At 34.1% G+C, this 20,783-nt stretch overlaps 1 protein-coding gene across 1 annotated transcript in view; it reads right to left on the bottom strand.

Annotated features, from left to right (window-relative positions):
• Nucleotides 1-2,103: 2,103 nt before the first annotated feature.
• LIFR (LIF receptor subunit alpha) overlaps nucleotides 2,104-20,783 on the bottom strand; it is an 80,007-nt gene continuing 61,327 nt past the window's right edge. The window contains exons 14-20 of the mRNA XM_043988049.1: nucleotides 19,075-19,254; nucleotides 16,918-17,019; nucleotides 15,924-16,091; nucleotides 13,084-13,245; nucleotides 12,031-12,124; nucleotides 10,334-10,412; nucleotides 2,104-9,646 (exon numbers count right to left, since the gene is read on the bottom strand). Coding sequence (XP_043843984.1) covers nucleotides 9,020-9,646; nucleotides 10,334-10,412; nucleotides 12,031-12,124; nucleotides 13,084-13,245; nucleotides 15,924-16,091; nucleotides 16,918-17,019; nucleotides 19,075-19,254 — 1,412 coding nt within the window. The 3' untranslated portion in view covers nucleotides 2,104-9,019. The remainder of the gene's footprint in view (nucleotides 9,647-10,333; nucleotides 10,413-12,030; nucleotides 12,125-13,083; nucleotides 13,246-15,923; nucleotides 16,092-16,917; nucleotides 17,020-19,074; nucleotides 19,255-20,783) is intronic.

The following is a 20,783-nucleotide window of genomic DNA, read 5'->3' as shown; positions in this document are numbered from 1 at the left end:
TCCTAGAAGGAAACAAAGGGGGAAATGTGATAAAATAATGGGATTTAGCAGATACTCAAAGACCCACCTGAAGATTAATCTAAACTGAGTGAATCAAGTGAGAGTGATTGACTGCTGATTAGCCTACTCCAAAATTAACTAGATTATAATCACACCTGACTAGCCCTTAATGGATTTGGAGGATGCCAACAGTGTGTAAGGACCACCTCTGTTCCAGACCTATAAAAAGCTTCCACAATCAGTTTGCTAAGGAGTTCGAGATTGAAGCAGGCTCCTGGCAGAGGACTTGAGGAAGAACCCAACCAGGCTGGAACTCTAGGCTAGATAGGCCTTTTCTTAACCTTCTGAACTCCATGTGAATACCTGTATGCTTTAATAAATGTTTAATGCCCAAAGACTGGTGCTAAAGCTTCTTATTTAAGGCGATCACACAATATAGATTTTAAACATCACAATACTCTATGGGTTTCTAACCTCTCCTGGTTCACCTCCTGACTGCACCATCTGTCTTCTTTGCTGGCATGGACCACATCATAAACCCTTATCTGTGGGCTTTTCCCAAGGTTCTATCCTCACTGCTTTTCTCTACTCCCTCTACTCACTGGTAACATCATCAACACCCATGGGTTTCAATATCTGTATGCAATTTTTTTTCAGAATCTATATGTGCAGCTCCTTAACTTCCCCCCATTGGACATTTGCCTATTGGAAATTTCAAACTGGATGCCCCAGAAACATTTAAAAAATTCAGAATCATCTAAAACTTTACTCATCTTTCCACCTAACCTTTTCCCTCTTTCAGACTTCCCTAATTTTGTCAAAGACATCAACATTCTTCCAGTCTCCCAGATTAATATCTCGTGTTACCCTGGTCATTTCACTTTCTCTCACCCTACAAATCAAATCATTTGCAACCCCTTCTCTAACCACAGCCACTACCTTGCTTCAGGCTATTATCACCTGTCACTTAGATTATTGCAAAAGCCTTCTAATTGACATCTCCGTCTCAAGTCTCTCTGCTCCAGTCCATACTACAAAATGTTGCCAAAAACAGAGATCATGGAATTCCCGTACTCAGCCAACTGCAGTGGCTTCCTATCTGCTTGTAGGATAAACTATAAACTCCCCAGTCCTTGCACATCATTCCTCACCCCACCTCCATCCATCACAAGCCTGGAATATACTTTCTCCTTACTTTAGCCTCAGGGTTGGTTCCTCTTTTCCCCTAAGATTCCACCAAGGTCCATTTTCTGTGTGTAGCCTTTACAGAGGCTCTCCAACTGCAGGTGCTCTCCACCCCCTCCTCAGGATTTTATATTTACCTTCATTTTATCCTATTAGAAGGTAGTCCATTTATGAGCAGGGATTATTTCATTCTTGAATTCCCAGCACCTAACAGTGCCTGGAACATGATGGCTACTTGATAAATACCTGTTAATACACTGAATGGGCAGAACTTGGGTTTAATTATAGGTCTCTTAATTCTGAGCCCAGGGCTCTCTATCTACTACACTGTCTTATTTAAAGAATGATTCCAGATTACAAAAACACTTGATGTAAATTAACTCATTTCTGAGGTAGATGATGAAGAAATTAACACTTAGAGAAGTGACATGCCTAAGGTCTCCAGATGTTCAGTCAAGTACAGTACTTTTTCTAAATAACTTCTCTTGGGCTAAATGAACAGAAACCTCATTGGTCCCTTCCAATTTAAAAATCATCTAATTCAGGGGAAGCTAGGTGGTACAGTGGATAAAGCACTGGCCTTGGATTCAGGAGGACCTGAGTTCGAATCCAGCCTCAGACACTTGACACTTACTAGCTGTGTGACCCGGGGCAAGTCGCTTAACCTTCATTGCCCCGGGGAAAAAAAAAACCAATAAAAAACCCAACCAAACAAGACAAAACAAAATTATATAATTCTATGATCTCGATTTTTGTAAATAGATTCAGCTAAGGTTTCATGTGATAAATTAAATTGCCTACTCAGGAAAAAGTACAAGAAATCTCTTCCTCCCCTCCACTCCCTTCCCCCTCTCATCTTCACTAAATCAGCCAGGAACCAGTAAAAGAAAACATATAAGCAACACATGTCCAAACTTGTTAGAGTGTAAGAAAATATATTTATTTACTTTCATGGCAATACTATGGCAAAACTGTTAAATACATGCATATTTTAAAAACAGACATAAGCAACACTTCAAGAGTTAACAGCCAAGCAAACTAGTTTTACATTTACGGTGTCTTAGTAATACATGAGTTAATAGTCTATGCCTTTGCTGTAACCATATTTTTCAACGTGATACTAAATCTCACTTTTAAAGTATACATTATTTCCAAATGCTTGCCTGCTAATCAGTCAGATTCTCCTATCCAAACTATAGATGGTGTAACAACATAGTTCCGGGGAGAAATCCCTACATTTGTTACTGATAGAAGACAACAGATAAAATTTCAAATTTCCATGTAAAAGGTTCTCTTCATGGGTTTATTCCATGGCTTCCAAATTACGTGACTCATTTTAACCCATATTGTTTGCACCCCAAAGATTTAAGTTCTGATTTCTTCAAGAGATTTCTTGTATTATTAAATATACATTTTTAGATACTGCATACTTCACATGTGATCAGATTTGAAGGTAAATCTGTAGGGGTTAATTATTACATGAAATATAAATGGTATAGTTTTGAAGCTTATGTTTCTCCCAACCTTCTCTCAACTTGTACTCAGAACATCTTTACAGAACAAATCAGTAAACATGATTTATTAATATATGTAGCAAACTGAAAAAGTTTTTTTTAACATATTTAACATTCTCTTTAAAAAAGGAAACATATTCTACATACAACCTTACAAAAGACATAAAAAACTTAAAACCTGTTCACAGTATGTGTGTATTTAGTAAACAGCAATTCAGTACAATGCAATTTTGGAAGTGAGAAAGCGGGACGATTTCCTAGATTTATGAGGACATGTGACTTGTGATTGTTTAAAGAGAGACAAAAGAAATTAAACAAGCATTTTTGGGTGTTCCTTTTCCAGGAAGGGCAAGGATGCCACAAGTTAGACCAGCAAACTAAAATATAACAGTTGGATATTTTTAAATATCTACTTCAGCTTTGGGTTGTTTTGTTGACTGTATTCCTTTAAAAACAATTAAGGAAGCAAATTAGACATATTTTATTTTGAAACAAGTGTATGATTATTAATTAAAATTCATGCTATTTTTCTTTAAAATAGAATCACAGGTTACAAGATACATAGAGATGTCAAGCAAACTCTCAATCCGCAAAAGTACATCGCAGAGACTTTTTATGTGTTTCCTTCAACTGCATTATTCTTAGTGCTATTCACATTTCTGGCATTTATGTTGGTGGGAATAAAGTTAAGAAAGAACTAATGGTTTGTGCTATATTAAGAACACGAGTAAAGTACAGGATATTTATTATCAAATTGGAGGAAAACTACTGGTAGGGAAGGGAGCATCTATGAAAATATAAAAAAATAAACTCTATAAAAACTAGTACTCAGTGTTCTTTTTCAATGTTCAACAGCAAAATCATGAACATAGCAACTTTTAAAAAATACCAGATTAGCAATGATTCTTCAGAATAAACATACTGTTTCACCTTTCCAACAAGCCAACAGCAATGTGTTTTACCACAATGGAATAAATAGTCTGACCTTTTATACAACATGGAATGCTCAACAAATAGAACAGTGACCTAAAAATGACAAGTAACCCATTAAAATGGTATGCATTTTTAAAAGAAGTGCATATAGCATTTGTGCAATGAAATTATGTAATGAAGTTCAATTGGAAATTTAGGTGAGAAAGAAACTAACCACCTTAATTCAACAATCTAACCAAATCATTTTTACTGATATTGAGTTTAAATTATTTTGAGCTTTATTTTAAAAGAACCTTAAGATGAAAATCAATGTGATTAACGCAATTAACTTTGTCTCCTCACCAATTTGTTGACAAGATAATCTCTCTTTTCAGTAAAGAAAAGTAATAGAAATTATTACCACTTCATATTTGGTTGATATTTATTTTTCTAAAAACTGTATTTGTTTCAGCTAGGCACTTTCACAGTAAAAAGACTAATTCAGAGGGTGGCTCTTCTAAGACCACAGCAATAAACTCATCAAAATATTAGGCATTCAGAATTGGACTTGCATAGGTAAATTTTATGTAAGTTGCGAATATCTAAATTCCAAGTATTATTACTTCAAATACAGAGAGGAATTATAAAAATTACAACTTATCCAAAGGATGCAGTGGAAAGACAAATGGTGAGCATAATAAACAGATTACAGCATGTAATCAATGACAACATGCCCATGAGAAGCAGCATGAGACATTATCATGGACATGTATAAGCAGAAGAGAAGGGGCAAATCATTTACCAAAAATAAGACAAAGGAACAGCCCAAATGATGCACTGGTACCCGAGAGACACTAAGAGAATAACACAAAAGTCTTTGGTATGTTGGACAGATACACTATGAAGGATTAATGGGAAAGTGGCAAGAAGAATGGGAGACAGGATGAGAAGACAAGGAACTGCTGTAACCAGCATTCTTTCACAGCAATTACAAAGCATAGAGAAAGATCGCCACTATGGGTCTTATGATCAAAATGCTATTCTAAACACAATTGACTGTTATAACACAACTCAACATTATCACATAGGTTCAGATATATTCTTGGTCAAGTCAAGTGTCCTAAAACATATTTATATATATTAAAAGCCCAACATCATATGGCCTATAAAGTGGACATTGGTTTGAATTCCTCAATGATAGCATTTTTAAAGGGTTTTATTAATTAGAATGAAAAAATGTCTTTGGTAACTATGACAAAGATACTAACTGAAAACAGGGTAACCAAATTAAGGCACTAATATAATCTAAATTTTTCATGATTACTACTTAAACATGATAAAATTATAGAGCTAAAGATTTGAATAAGCTAACTTTAAAAAAATAATTTCAGAAAATATCCTAAGATTATGGTTTTGTAAGAAGCAAGCATATTTTCTCTTCAATATGTTATAAATGTAATTTGGATGTAAAAAGATAAAAAAATAAAGTTTGATGGCAATCCAATATTGGCTCACCAATGAAGCTAATGTGACCAGTTTGAAATATAGGTTTTAAGGAGATATTTTACAGAATTGAATAGGTTTCTATATTAAGAAATCATAGCCCATGTACAATTTTATGTACGGTTTAATACCTTTCCAAAATGTTTTCTGGTTATGGCATATGTTTTAAGTTGTGTGCAGACTGTGGCAAAAAGAAATGTTTAGATTATGCACAGGGTATAACTACAGACACAATTCTAGTGGCATGTATGCTTGCTCATATCTCAAAAAATGATGGAGCGTAAAAAATACAAAGTTCTTTCATACAAAACAAATTAGGCAAGTTTTAACATGGCTCAGAATAAAAAGGTTTTGTTTGTTTTGTTTTTGCATTTAGTGCTTCAAATTCAAGCCCAATTCAGAGGAATGAAAGAGAAAGACCCTTTCCTTCCTGCTCCCAGGAAAAGGTTTAGACTCATCCCTCAGAGGTATCCATCTAATGGGGGTGGGGGACAGGTAATTAGGGATCCACATTAGTCAAGAATAGTTCCTGGGTCATCTACATGTAGTCCACATCCATTCATCCATAGTCTGGAAGACCTCTGGAGTATAAAATCAGTTTAGTTATATGGGGCCACTTCTAGAGCAGATTTAACTAACGTAGTAACAGACCCTGCCTTACAGGGCTACTCTAGACTTGAATGGATCACTTAAGATTACCCCAACTGGAAAGACTTGCTCTAGGCCAAGGTCAATTATATATATTTATTGGGCATTAATGTGCCCAGTCTTTCTGTAGCTATAGGACAAGCATCATTAACCTAGCTCCTCTGTCCTAAATTGATGCTTAATGCTGAATTTCTACATAAATAAAAATTCTTTTTTTAAACAAAAAATTATACAAATTCTAATATGGCTCAAAATAGAAAGCAGCAGTGATTTATTCAGAGTAATCACCCCAATTTATCTGAAGAAAAAAGTAACAAAATATCTAATTTGAAGCAAATGCTTTAAGGATATGGATTTCCACTACAGTCTCCAACAGTACCAGTTTTAAGTGTTTTCCCTTTAGAAAATGACTAATAGAAAAAAAAACACAAACACCTGAGTATTAAAAGTTAGATTGAGAATTCTTGCCATATAACTTTTTAAAAGTTGTATTTTTTCAATTAACTAACATCTATTTTCTCTCCCTGTTTTAGTTTTAAAATTTGCACAGAGCCCAAAAGCATATCACATAGTGTTATTCAACTCGTTTCAATGTATTCAAAGATAATTTTAATTTAAAACAGGTGAAATAATTTACACAATATGAAACATATGCTTTGCCCAGATATGTGATTTCATCAGTACAGGGAGATTCCTGGTAATCAAACTCCCTTTACCAAAGCCAACCAGCAACTGTTAGTCTTAGAGAGTTGGCTGGGGACATTGAGAGATTAAATGATTTGCCCAAGGTCATATGGCCACTATATGTCAGAGGATGGACTTGAGCTCAGGTTTTCCTGACAGTAAAGTCAGGCCTTTATATTCACTGTGCCCTACTGTCTTTGGGAAATGTAAAATGTCAAAATTTGATATCCTGATCAATTTTTCCCCCCCCTATGGATGGTATGGAATTACCAGTTTACAGTAATCCAAAATTGTAGGACTCGGAGTCATGAAGCCTATACTCAATTCTGGCCTCAGACATTTACTAGCTGTGTGACATTGGACAAGTCACTTAACCATTGTTTGCCTCGGTTTCCTCAATTGTAAAAAAATCAGGATAATAATAGCACCTATCTCCCAGGGTTGTTGTATCAAATAAAATAATATTTATAAAGTGTTTTACAAACATTAAAGCAGTATATAAATGCTAACTATTGCTAATAAGTTGTTTGACTCTGGTATGCAAAGGAGAATCATTTGAAAATATACAATTTGGGTTACAATTCCAGAAATGTTCTAACGCTTTAACTATGTTTCAAAGTATGGTATTATTCAATCAACATGGGATAAACCTATTACAGTTAAAATTTTCTAATGTGAATTGACTTTATGAATGGGTAGTAGGGAATCATCTACCAGTGTGATGATCAGTCTCTTAAAGTCTGACCTGCCCCAAACTCTTCTAACAGACTACCACATCATTACATCTTAACCTGGCCTAAAATTTTCAACTTTACTATCACTTCTTTGCTTAAGACAAGGAAGAAAGGGCAATGTCTTCAGGTGGCCAATGCTACAATATATTTCTGTTACTTTAAATATAGGGAGAAGTTTGGGGATGTACTTTTCTTCCTATTAGCTCAGATTAGTTCACTATCACCTTGAAATAGTGATAGCTTGGCCCTGAAGAAATAAGATGCTGGATACATAAAGTTGCATTATAAGTTATGTAAAAGTTGGAGTGGGAATTATATCAAGCTGTGGCCTGGGGAGAGAAGTATTTAGATGATGAGTTGTAGAGAGTCTAAAAGCTTCATGGGGAGGAAAGCAGGGTAGAAGAGAGAGAGGAAAAAAAAGCTAAAAAGAGGTTACACCGAAGAGAAACATCACCTACATGAAACTTTTAAAGGAGTCATTTCCCAGAAAAGCAGTTGTTTCTGAAAACTTGGGAGGGTGAAATGATTCTTTATGTTATAAGGGCACTCGAGCTTACTTACTCAAGTTTACTTCTGTGATGCTTAATAGAATTCACCCAAATTGAGTTTGACTTTGAGGTTTTTCATGACATTTACTATAAAATAGCCACCAAGTGATCATTTTAAAACAAAAAAAACCAGTTAATTTTTCATTGAAAACAATAAGTATTCCACCAAGGAGATGGTACTGATGATCTATTTAAGAAAAGTAACTGTTAGACTACAATTAAGAAATAGATCATACGCCCATACTAAATAGCTTTAATTTGTGGCTCACTGTTTAAAGAGAAAATTAATAGAATCATTTCTTCATGAAGAACTAATGCTAATTGTTATTACCTGTGGTAGAGACTGGTTTGGCTAAATCTTGCTGATAAGAATAGTCTTAAATGGAAAATTAGTGCAATTAATGCTAAAGGATTACATTTAAGTGTGTGCTTTGTTCACACATTTATAAAACTGGCACTTTTACAAAATAAATGTCAAGAGTTTGGGTTTGCTTGCACATAATGCCTTAGCTATACAGTGCTGATATTATAGATTATTAAAGATATACATTAGGGCACCCTATTACAAGTAGGAGTTAAAAATTAGTGGGGAAAAGAACCTGCTAAAGCCATATTCAGAAATGTGGCATAAGTCAGTGTTTTACTCATTTTCCAAGTTTGTGCCCCTGAGTCAACAATTTGATAACTATTATACAGTAGGCACAGATACCTAGTTATCAAACAAGAAACTAAAATAGCTGCTGCTACGTTTTAAAAGCTATGTTAATTACAGAGAAAATGGTCTTATGTTACTTGATCTGTCCTTGGCTTTTGTCTAGATTTGAACAAGTTGCAGTCAAGTAATTCTCTGTTAATCTGAACATTTCACACTTTTCCCCCCTGCCTACAATTTCAAACATTCTGGTTGGGATTCAATAACATACAAATAACAAAAAGAGATTAGTGAATGAATGTAAAACAGTTTGGGTATTTTCTAAAGTATTAAGCAATAATCAATCTGAAAGTGCTATTTGATGGTAAAGTAAGTGAGGCTTCTTTGGCTGGAATCACAAATAGATCCAAATCCAGTATCTTGGATAACATGAATTGAATTACTGAGTTGCTATACTTTGGCTTTTAGACTACAGTAAAACAACATTAACACTTTCAGTGTAACTTACATGTGGTAAAGTTCATCTCACTAAAAATATACTCCACCGGAGGCCTCCAAGAATAACCAGTGCTGCTGTTATTACAACCCCAGGAGTCAGAGCTTATTGAGATGGTGGACTGATGCAACATGATGCTATTGCTAATCATTTGGTTTGTTTTGAAAAAAATTTGTAAATGACCACCCTCCATTAGAAGATTTAGGAGATTCTTCATCCTTTGGGGGAATCAAAAACTGCCGCGAATTAATTGAACATGGGCTTCCAAAGGACACAATTTCACTGTTGCTGTCTATGGACCGAGGAGAGTCTGGAGAGTCTAAATTCCAGGCATTTACATTTGTCTGAGGTCTGTAGCCTGCAGTTTTTTCTAAGTCATCTGCTGCAATTATGTTCTCTACAGCAGAGGTAACTGGCAGATGCATTTGTGGCTTATAGCCTGCTCCACCTACAGAGTCATTCTCTAGTTCTTCCTCTGGTTTTGCCTGAGGTTGGTACATTGATTGAATATCAATATAAATGACTTGTGAAGAGCCTCCAGCTTCCTCCCCTCCAGCATTTGCAATCTCCTCCTCAATGATTGGTGGACAGTAGGAGACAACCACATGGTTTTCAGGCTCCACATCAGAACCTTCTTCAGGACCATCAGCTACTGGGGACTTGATTTCTGTATCCTCCTCTATTTTAGGAGCCGCTGATCTTGTTTCTACCACTTCCACATTATTAGGAGTGCAAGGATTCATTTCTAGCGTTTTCAGAGCACTGTTTCCCTGGAAAGGGAAAAACACTGCATGAGAACAAGAAGACTCAAGGCATCATCACACACAAAGTTAACAAGAAAGTTTTGTTTGCTCATTTTTCAATTGTAACCTAATCACAAAAACGTGTTTCACATATTTTCTGCCATATATTTTAAGAAAATCACAAGATTTTTTTTCCTAATCTACTTTTTGCTTGTTGTTGCTGTTCAGTCATGTCCAACTCTTCATGACCCCATGGACCACAGCATGCAAATATTGTCCATGGGATTTTATAGGCAAAGATACTGGCGTGATTACCATTTCCTTCTCCAGTGGATTAAGGTGAACAGAGGTTAAGTAATTTGCCCACAGTCACACAGCTAATAAGAGTCTGAGGCTGAATTTGAACTCAGGTCTTCCTGACTCCAGGCCCAGCACTCTATCCACTGAGTCACCTAGCTGCCTCCTACTTTTTTAATAAATACAACAGAAAAAGAAAAAAAGTATATTTGAGTACATAGGAATCTTTTAAACCTTATAGCCTGAGGTGACTAAAAGTATAATTTAACATTTAAGGCATAATTTTTTTGGGTTAACATACCACTTTGGTTCATCGTTCTCCTAAACTTACAATAAAATAATGATAAGAAAGCCATTATATTAAGGATAAACTAGAAAACAATGGATTTAAAAATCTTTAAAAACAGAAAATATTACCTCACAGATGCTCTTATGAAACTGCAATGCCTTACTATTTTCTGGATTTGGAATATCAGGATAGAAAGTTTCTTTAATCCTTAAAAAATAAAGGGAGTATGATTAAAGAATACACTTTTATAACAATTACAAGTCTACCCATATGAAAATTAGATAATGGAACTTAATATTTTAGTATTATCATTTTTACTTTTCTTCATATGAACTACTTTAGTAATAGAATATTCATTTGTAGTAGCAGATCTGTGTATGCACTTTTTCCTGGACATTGAATAATATTATCATATATACTATAATTATGGAGTTCCCAAACTGGAAGTATATGCACACTGTAAACATAGGGTTCCTGTTTGCACCATATCTGTCCTCCTCCAGTTCATAGTGACAGTGCATATGACGATGAAAAGGATATCCATTGGTTGTTTGAACAATTCAGGACCTTACCGTCCTCCAGTTAGAGAAAGAAAAACCTTTAAATAATTAGAGCTGGATAATAATAGGAGGGACAGGGAGGTGATAATTATACTATACTCTGCCCTCATCAGACTATCTTCAGTACTGATAAGACCTTAAGATTTCTTTTTGTATGTCGTAGATTAGATGGATGCTGAAGTTACTTCTGATTTTCAGATTCTGTGATAATTAAATGAGCTGCCTCAGGAGTTATCAAGTTAGCTGTTACTGAAAAGCTGGGAAGGAAGACCACTTTTCATGGATACTGTAGAAAAAAACATGTGCTTTCAGGTATGAGGGGAGGAAGAACTGGAGTAAGGGCCTCTAAGAGTGCCTTCTAATTCAGATCCAGTATAGCATCACATTGTATTTATAGGTGAGGTGCGTATTATGGTGAATGATGTTCTATAGTGTGTCATATTAGAAAGAGACCTCAGCATATTTCAGGAAATAGGGTCTTATATTAACAGGAATCGGTAAGATCAAAGAAGAAAAGATGTTAGATTAAAGCCAAGTACTTTTCAAGAATATAAATGAGGAAAATGAAATTCATCATGGATTTAAAACAAGACCACATTAAACTTGAAATTTCACATTAACTTTTTGAATTCCAGGAGTGCTAGACAGTACAGTATAGTGGAAAGTACGCTGGACTTGGCCTTAGGTTTAAATACAGACTCTTTACTACCTAGGCATTCCTGAGTAACTCACAGCCCTTGAGACAGTTTCTTTATCTGCAAAACAGGGATAATAATACCTGCAACTAATTAAAAAGATTATGAGAATAAATTGAGATAAAATATGTCAAGTGCTTTGTAAACCTTAAAAGTGCTATCTAAATATCAGCTATAAGCTATACTATGTAGAATGGTGATATTTATTTCTCCTTTTAGCCTATCACCTACTATTGCAATACTGAAAACCAATGATTTTATAATTAACAGTGAAAATTATATAAATTATTAGTAGAGAGCTAAAAACAATCTATCTAAAAATTTAAAAACATTTTCCTAATAAGTAGTATTTTGTCTGTTTTATCAATTATGCAATCATATTCACTTAAGGACCCTTCCAAATATAAGTCCTATGATTCTATACCATCATTTGGTTTCACTGACATAAAATTTTACTCAATTTTACACCACTCTTAGGTGATAGGGATATGTAAACCTGACTCCCAAACAACCAATACTACCCGTAAGTACAAAAAACATCATTAAATATATGTATGCATATATGATTACCATTCTCTTTTACGATAGCAAAGAATACTGGTTACCACTCCAACAAAAATAGCCACTGCCACAGGGATGAGAATGGCGATAATTAATCCCTCAGCTGAAAAAGAGAATGTTACAGATTATTACTTGCCATTTTTATTAGCACAAAATACAAGTAAAAATTTTATGGCTAAGGAACAAATTAGAAGGAGAAAATGTTTACCATTTCTAATTGATGAAATTATCCTGAAATAGTCCTACCTTATCTGTCATTACAAAACTAAATATACTGTCTATTAATTAAGTTTTGACGTGATTGCAGTCATCATAGTTCTCTAATTAGAAGTTGTAGGTAAACACTAGGAGGAAGTAGAGACCAATTTAATGTTCATCTGAGAATGGCACCATAATATACTGAAGGCCAGTTCAGCCTGCCCCAGGTGCCACCCTTCACTTTCTACTTTTTCTCTCAAACAATTGTTCGTTTTTTGTTTTTTTTTTTTTTCCTTAATAGCAGCAGGCAGTACATCTGATGGAGAAGCTTAAATGAATCAATTGGTGATAAAAATCTGAGAATCACTGCTTTAGCCTCTAATATTATTAATGTTAACACCTAATTAAAAATAAGTATCAAGCGAAATCTTTCAGTTCGGTCCTCTACAGCATAAATGTCAAACTTGCTGCCCTGCACTCCCAGAGTGGGCCAAACCAGAACAATATGTAATTTGGAAATCTTTAAAAAATAAATAAAAATAAAATGCAGCATAAATAATGTTAATTTGTGGTTTTCTAAATCAATACAAACCCTACTGGGATCCCTATTTTTTTGACATCACTGGCTTCAGTACACAGATGATAGTCAATTTAGTTTGAGAGAGTAGCAAAAAAAGCTATTTTCTTACCAGTATGCCCCCAACAAGAATCAGACTGTAAACTTGAAATTCTCCCCCAAAAAAGCATTCCAGAACTACCATGAACTTTATTAAAGGATTTCTATTATTACATTTCAAGGTTTATTAGTAATATTATACAAATCAATGCCAAAACCATTTCTATTAATAATAATATTTAACTTACAATTTTCCTTTGTAACCACATACATGGCCTTTCCTGGACCTACTCCACCATCTGTATACGCCTGCAAGAGCAGGTGGTAGCCTGTTTTCCCTTGAAGATCGACAATTCTCAGTGTTTTCTGTGTTACATCAGTAATATTCTTAACTTTCACATCAGAACGCCCTGGTTTTGAAATAAATATACCAATGATTCATAGTCATTTCATGTTAAGTATTTTAAAAATGACAATACAAACTGGAAAACTATGTTCTGATATGTATATATATGTGTGTGTTTATATATGTATTATATGCATGTGTGTGTGTGTATATATATATATATATATGCAATGTGTGTATGTGTGTGTGTGTGTGAGTGAGAGAGAGAGAGAGAGAGAGAGAGAGAAATCCTAGCTGGTCAATGGAATGGCAATAAAATGCAATATAGCTGGGAATTTCAGTCTCTGAAGATTTGATAAAACACCCATTTTTTAGATCTATTAAATCTTATTAGTTTTCTCTGATTATATTTTATATGTATATATTTATCAACATTCTCATTCCTAATTTCACAATACTTGGGAGATTGTCAAGGAAGTTCCCAGGAAATAAACCTAAATTTATTCCACTCTAAGTATTATTTCCTTTTCGCAAATAAGAGAGCTGACAGAAGATATAGGACTATTGCATGAATTAAATGAAAAGAAATGAGAGCTTCTAAATTGCTGATGTGCTCAAAGTTTAGAAAAAATTCTGCTATAATTTAATGACACCTGGACATATAATTTGTGAAACAATCATTTAGGAGATGTTTAAATTAACTGACAGAATGAGGGGAAAAATTTGTCACTGACCAAAATAAAAACAAAACATGAAATGAGTTGGACTTGGACAAACTGTCTAATATTATTAAACTAATGCTTTCAAAATATAGCAGGGAAGAGCACTAAGTATTAATTATTACCAACAGTGCTAAAACTGAATTTATTCCACATACATTTACTTAAGATATGGTAAGGTTACTGAAATGACCTATTTGTGTCCCCTTCTGAACTTTTTCTTTGGTGTACATTTAAAAATAACATCAATAAATTATCCTCTATTGTAACAAATATACATAAGTTTCTCCCACCATAAACTGATGTCTTCTTCATGATTAGTTTTTCTTCCAGTTATCAGAAAACAATTTCTATCAGTGACTAATTTAATCAGTTTGTATCCAGACCCAAATCTCTAAATTTCATTTATATAAAGGACCAAACATGCAATGCTATGAAATGCTTTGATCCTCTGAGATTCTTTCAAGTTTTTTTGCTCCTGAAGTGAGATTTTAAATTTATTTATTTTATTTTTTTTAGCAGTCATCCCTATGATGTAGTAATTTGATGGTTAACTGGTCTGGTCCCAGTGATCTAAAAGAAACCCCTGAGATTCTCAGAAACATTTGGTATTAGCAAGGAAGCTCCATCACCCTTCTATAGTTATTCAGGCATCAATCAATTAACCAACAAGCATTTAAGCTACTTTGTGACATATGCTGTGCTAGACACTATAAATACAAAGAAAAAAATAAAAAGAGTAACTTTCCTCAAAAAGCTTATATTCTATTGGCATCTTGGGAAGGGATGAGACTGGCTGCCTGGCAACAGGGTTCCTCTTCCTACTTAAAACCACCATCTTCATCCAGTCCATGCTATACTCCCACAAGTACCACAGCTCAGTGCTCTGTCCAGTTCTCATGAGATTACACACTGTCACCACCACCATCAGTATAATCAAGCCACTGTGGGAAGAAAATCCCAAACACACACACACACACACACTTCATATTCTCTTTCTTTCTCTCTCTCTCTCTCTCTCTCTTTCTCCCTCCCTCCCTCTGTAAATGTGAAGTGAAAACTGTGGTCAGTAAGCATGCTCACAAGTATAATTTACCTTTTCTTCTACACTCTTTCTATGCATAACTAATAGTATAATCAAGAACTCCAATTTTTAAAAATTAGTTTTATTTAATTAACTTAAACAAGTCTTAAGAAATGCTCAAGGTTTTAAACTCATTCTTTAGATCCCAAGCTTCTTGAGGGCAGGAACTGTCTTTTGCTTTTCTTCATATTCTCAGAGTTGACACAATGCCTGGCACATAGTAAGGGCATAATGAATGTTTACTGACTGACTGACCAATTCATGTCCAGGAATTTGGGGCAAGTCCAGTTCTTTGTAGGAGCTTTAATACACAAATGTACTCAGGATGAAAGCAAGGTAAGTTTTCAAGTTCATAAGGTCATTGTTAACCATGACGCTAACTGACTGTTTCTTACAATGTGAACGTTACTATCAAAGATAATAAACTTGAAACAAATAACTCAACCTTTCTGAATACAGGTTTCATCTTCTGTAAAAAATCGAGTGGTTGCACTGGGTCAACTGTTAAGGGTCCTCATTTCATCTTTTAATGTAAGATCCTATGACCACGATGCTAGGACTGCTTGATTCTTAGGCTTGCTGTACTATTACCATAATCATATTAATTCATTTAATCAACCAACCAACATTTATTAAGTATCTACTATGTGCTGTGTAGCTAGTCAGACAACAGGACGACCCCTCCCCTTTAAGCACTTTTAAATGTACCTTTCATAGTGCTTCATTTGTAAAAGGCTTCGCATCCTCTTTTAACATATGACATTAAAACATAAATAATCATCATTACATGAACCACTTTATTTCCTTGCTTAGTGACACTGACCAATTTTAGAATAGGATTACACAAAGCAATAATGAAAGTTTTCAGACAATACTTTTTTTTGGGAGATAAGGGAACTCATAGGAAATTTTGAATATGAAAACTGAGAATCCATTTACCTGATTCCAAACCTTGGATTTTAGAAGTGCCTTTCTCCCCTTTTTCAAAGTAAAATAAATATCCTCTTAAAAATCCTCTAAGGTCTTCAACAGGAATGTCTTCCCATTTTACTAGTATTGAATCTGCAGAGGTCTCTTCCACAGTAAAATTTGGTGCAACGCTGGGAGCTGTAGAAAGAATTTGTCACCATATTTTATTAAGACTGAGATTTTACCAAGTAATTTTGAGTCAAAGTTCATAAAGCTTCATCACAATCTTAAAAAGAAATTCAATAAAATAGCTCTGCATTTATAGTGAAGCCTGTTCTAAAGAGTCACACTCATACAAAGTCCTCTTTACTGAAAAAGTAGTAGTTAAATCTGTAATAGGTGAGTTCCTTTTATTTCTTTGAATTGAATATTTCGATTTTTGAAATACAGGTCTTAAATCTAAACCACCTAATAATTCAAATTGTGGGGCGTGAATGCAATGGACTACTGATTCCATCATAGGAAATGGTGAATAAAAAGAGTATAGAAAAGCATAGGAAGACCTATAAATTAATGCAGAGTGAAGTAAATAGAACCAAGAAAAAAAAATATATATATATATACATATAAAATGAATACAAAATAAATGAAAGAAAACCAAAACAAAGCAAAACGGAATGCTGTATAATTAAAATGACCACACCTAGATCCCCAAAAGATGAGACTATGCATCTCTCTCCCTTCTCTGCAGAGATAGAGAGTGTGTGGAACACTGTATATACTGTCAGATTTGATTAAAATGTATTGATTAGTTTTGTTAAATGGTTTTCCCCCCTTTTTAATTTTTTGTTATAAGGTATGGCTTTCTGGATAAGGAAGAAAGGTATACTTGAAAATGAACATATATAAATATAAAATATTTTATAAATAAATAATAATAAAAATAATAAATATAAAATATAAAAATGAACATATAAAAACAAAATATGCAAGTATAATTTTAAAAAGAAAACTAAGAACTTACCCAGTTCTTCTGTATATCCAACTATTGAACGTAATAACTGATATTTCTGATTTTTGCAGCCATAGAGGAAAAAGTTATAGCGTGTTCCAGATCGAAAATTATCTATAAAGAATGCTACGTTTAGTAAAATTTATAAATAACCCTCTGTCACAAATAGATCTACTTGAGAAAACACAATTTGTAAGAAATTTTACAATTAAGGCTATCCTTTAAAAACTAGCTTAAAAAAATTTATTCCATCTATTCAAAGGAAATTAAAATTAGCCCTACTTGAAAAGTCACTATTTCTATAACTGATTATATTAGAAATTTAAATGCATGAAAATGTTTAAAACATGAAAAATTAATTTGGAAATCTGAAGTCTAGAGACAACTACAATGATCAAAATGACCAGACATAATGGGTGAGAAAGTCCAAGATTTTAACTTCTTTAAACTTAATATCAAACTATTTAGAACTTATCCTAGATTTTGCCTAGCACCTTTAGATCAGTTTATTAGTCTACCTGAAGACTATGTTCCCATCCCGAACCCCTATGCATCTCTGAAACTCCTTTGCTAAAATCAAAAGGGTTATTTTTGACTCTCAGCAAGGTGGGAAACATCAGCGATGTTTTGTCATCCTCCTTTAAAAAAGAAAGCACTAAATTTCAGCCAAATAAATTTCCAACATTTAGGAGCCAATTCAAATCCCATCTCCACTATGAAGCCTTCTTTGACTACTATAAATCACCTTATTTTCCCACTGAAATCCTATGGCAGACAATTATCACGGAGGTTAGCACTTAAATAGTCTTTGTTTTACGTGTGCTTGGTTAGTTTCAACTAGTTGGTAAACTCCACAAGAGAAGACTACTGCTAGTCACATAGAAAGGATTCAGTATCTCTTGTTAGGCAGTTGATTTTTCCCCTTTCAGGAGACAAGGAGTAAGAGGAAAGGAGACAAGCAGAAGGAAGCTGAAAGCCAGAAAGAGAATAAGTATGAGGAGATAGATTATTCCCTGGCACTAGGATGAGCACTGATCCATCCTGGTGAATGGTAGGCAAAGACTCAGATATGAATCAGTCAAAAAAATTGAACTGATGGGGATGGCGGGATAGGAAGATGGAATAATGCCCAGAAGAAGTGGCTTTGTGTCAGGAATATGTTAGCCCATCAGATCAAACTGAAAGAATGCTGTTCTGGGTTCTTGTTGTTGTTCTACCCACATTATGTATTTTTGGATGTCCGTTACTCAGGAACTTTTTTGAGGGGATGTGAGGGGTGGAAGAGAGGAGAATGGATAGGGAAATAGAAGCTGACATACAGCATCCCATAGAGTAAGCAAACCTGTTAAAAAAAAGGTGTTGGACATAAGAATATTTAATTTTAACTAATTGTTTGGGATTTTGTTTCCCAAAGACAAAATACAAAGAACTTAAATTTTAGGTTTTATTCAATTTTTTTTTAAGAGTGAGTAGCAATTACTCATTTCTTAAAAGCAGGGAGTATTATGGCATCCTACAAATGGTCAGAGTCAGTAATGTGCCATCATCATCTTCCTGGAACCTTATGCTTATTTATTCCTTACTGTTTTGTAGTGAAAGTATTTAGATTTGGGGTATGTATTTTAGCAAACAGAATGTAAATATTCAGAAGAAAACTTGTGAGAATACAGCAGTCTAGAAAGATTACAACAAAAGGTCATCTTCCATGGGATAAGAATAAAAGTGTAATTACCATGATGCTTCCCTTATATCCTACTCATTGTGTACATGGCCACATGGGGATGATATTATTAGGGTTCTATCTTGAAAACTTGCTTTATTTCTAAATATTCATCCCTATTCTGCTGGAGTTTACTTCAACTATTAGCCACTGTTTCTGAAATTGCTGTTATAAATCTCCAATGACCCTACATACAGCATGTAAGAATAATTTAATTACATTAGAAATACTTTTAAAGAATTACGGCAAAAAAAGTTTTTTTTTTTTAAAGTGTTAATTTTCTTTTTTAACTCATTAGCTGAGCAAAGGTCAACATACACAAAATCAGTCAATATGAAATTAACAAAATATTCATCTAGGTTTTATTCTCTTATCTAAGCACATTCTATGTTGGAAATTGTGACACTACTAATTTTTAAAGAATTTTAGTTGAGAGAAATGACTTTTACCATATTCTATGAGAGCTCCAGTACTATTTGCAGGGTATTTTTTCCAGTCAATGAGGCAGGGTTCAGATCGAGTTGAGTTACACCATTTTATGACATAGTCACAAGTCATGTTGGGATCATAATTCCAGTGAAATAATATGCCATTTCCTATTCCAACAATCTGCTCTACTTTGAGGTCTTCTACAAAAAGGCAAGTTATAAGGAGATGTTATTGGCTTTAAAATAGTAATACAGGTAAAATCCTATAAAAACATATTTTTAGGAGTAGTAGGAATTACTTCATGCACTTCATGGAATTTTGTTAAATTAGATTAGTTCCAGCTAAGTTCCTGCAGTTTGGAAATACTTTCGTTTTGGTATGATATTTTTTGTTTGACTTGACCAGGGTGCTATATCCACTGTGCCACCTAGCACCGCCCCCCGTGGTATGATTTTTTTATTACAAAAAAACTCACAATGATATTTGACAAAAGAGCTCATAACAAAGATTACAATTGTTTTCATCACCACCTTCAGGTGGCTGAAAATTATTTCATTTTACAGTGACTTTTAGATGTATCACGATCAAGGAAGTTTCTGCCCTCTTTCTGAACCCTATAATACAGCAGTATACTGTCAAGTGAATGAGTTCTGGTTTTAAAGGAAGGATTCAAAGACAAGTTAGATGAAGGGGGTGGGAAAGAATCAAATAGGACTCAGAAAACTGTTTATATTAAAATCGAGGACTTATGGAAAATACCTTGGTGTAAAGAAGTCTGATGTTTATAAATAAGTCACTTACCAAAAATTGGTTTATACTGGTTGTCTGATAATTAAATTGCATTTTCCCCTAGAAACATTATACTGTAAACAAGTGATTAAGTTTTTCAGGCCAACAAATTAAAACCTATATAATCTATAACATGCTTTAAAAACAAATCAAAAATATTTTCTAACTGTAGCGGTATGTGAGCTACTTGTGATGTGTAATAATTTTGATATGGTTTCATTTTGTGTCAGTAGTGATCATACACGTACAAGTTTAGTTTTGGCTATATTAAGTTTAATATGTCTATGGGACATCCAGTTTCAGATGTCCAAGAAATAGTTGGGGATGTGAGAATGAATGTCAGTTGAGAAGTTATGCCTCTGTTTTCCCTCCCATACACTATCCTCCCCTTCAGTATAATCCATGAAAATGGGCTTATGAAGTAATATGTGGAATCAGTAACACTAGACATCTTTAATAGGAAAATAAGTGTCTGTTCTGGAAGATTCACTTTCCTGAACATCTGTGCTAGACTAAGATGGACAATTACTCTTCTAGCTCTACTAAGTCCTTTATAAGATAAAACACAGCATAAAACATGGTCCCAGATTTCAGAAAGTTTATAGTAAATGAGAAGACAAACTATATGTCAATATTAATGAAGGAAAATATGAAACATATAATCTCAGGCAAAAGCAAATTCCAACAGTTACTCACATATTTATTATCTTTGCCACATAAAAAAGACTATCTCCCTTCATGTGTTCTCATGGTGATCTCTCCCTGGTTTATATTTCTATGTTGCTCCTATGTGGTTTTTATTTATTTCTTAGGAGCACTTTGCTTTCACTACTCTTGTTTAACCTTCCTTTTACATATACAACCAAAGAAAACAATAAAGCTGCAAGTGAAAAGAAAGTGACTGTCTCTAAAGAACTAGAAAGTCTGTAAATACTCATAG

The sequence above is a fragment of the Dromiciops gliroides genome, chromosome 1, assembly GCF_019393635.1.
Source record: "Dromiciops gliroides isolate mDroGli1 chromosome 1, mDroGli1.pri, whole genome shotgun sequence".
NCBI lineage: Eukaryota > Metazoa > Chordata > Mammalia > Microbiotheria > Microbiotheriidae > Dromiciops > Dromiciops gliroides.
Note: the sequence above shows the minus strand (reverse complement) of the source record. Positions and strands in the feature narration are given on the sequence as shown.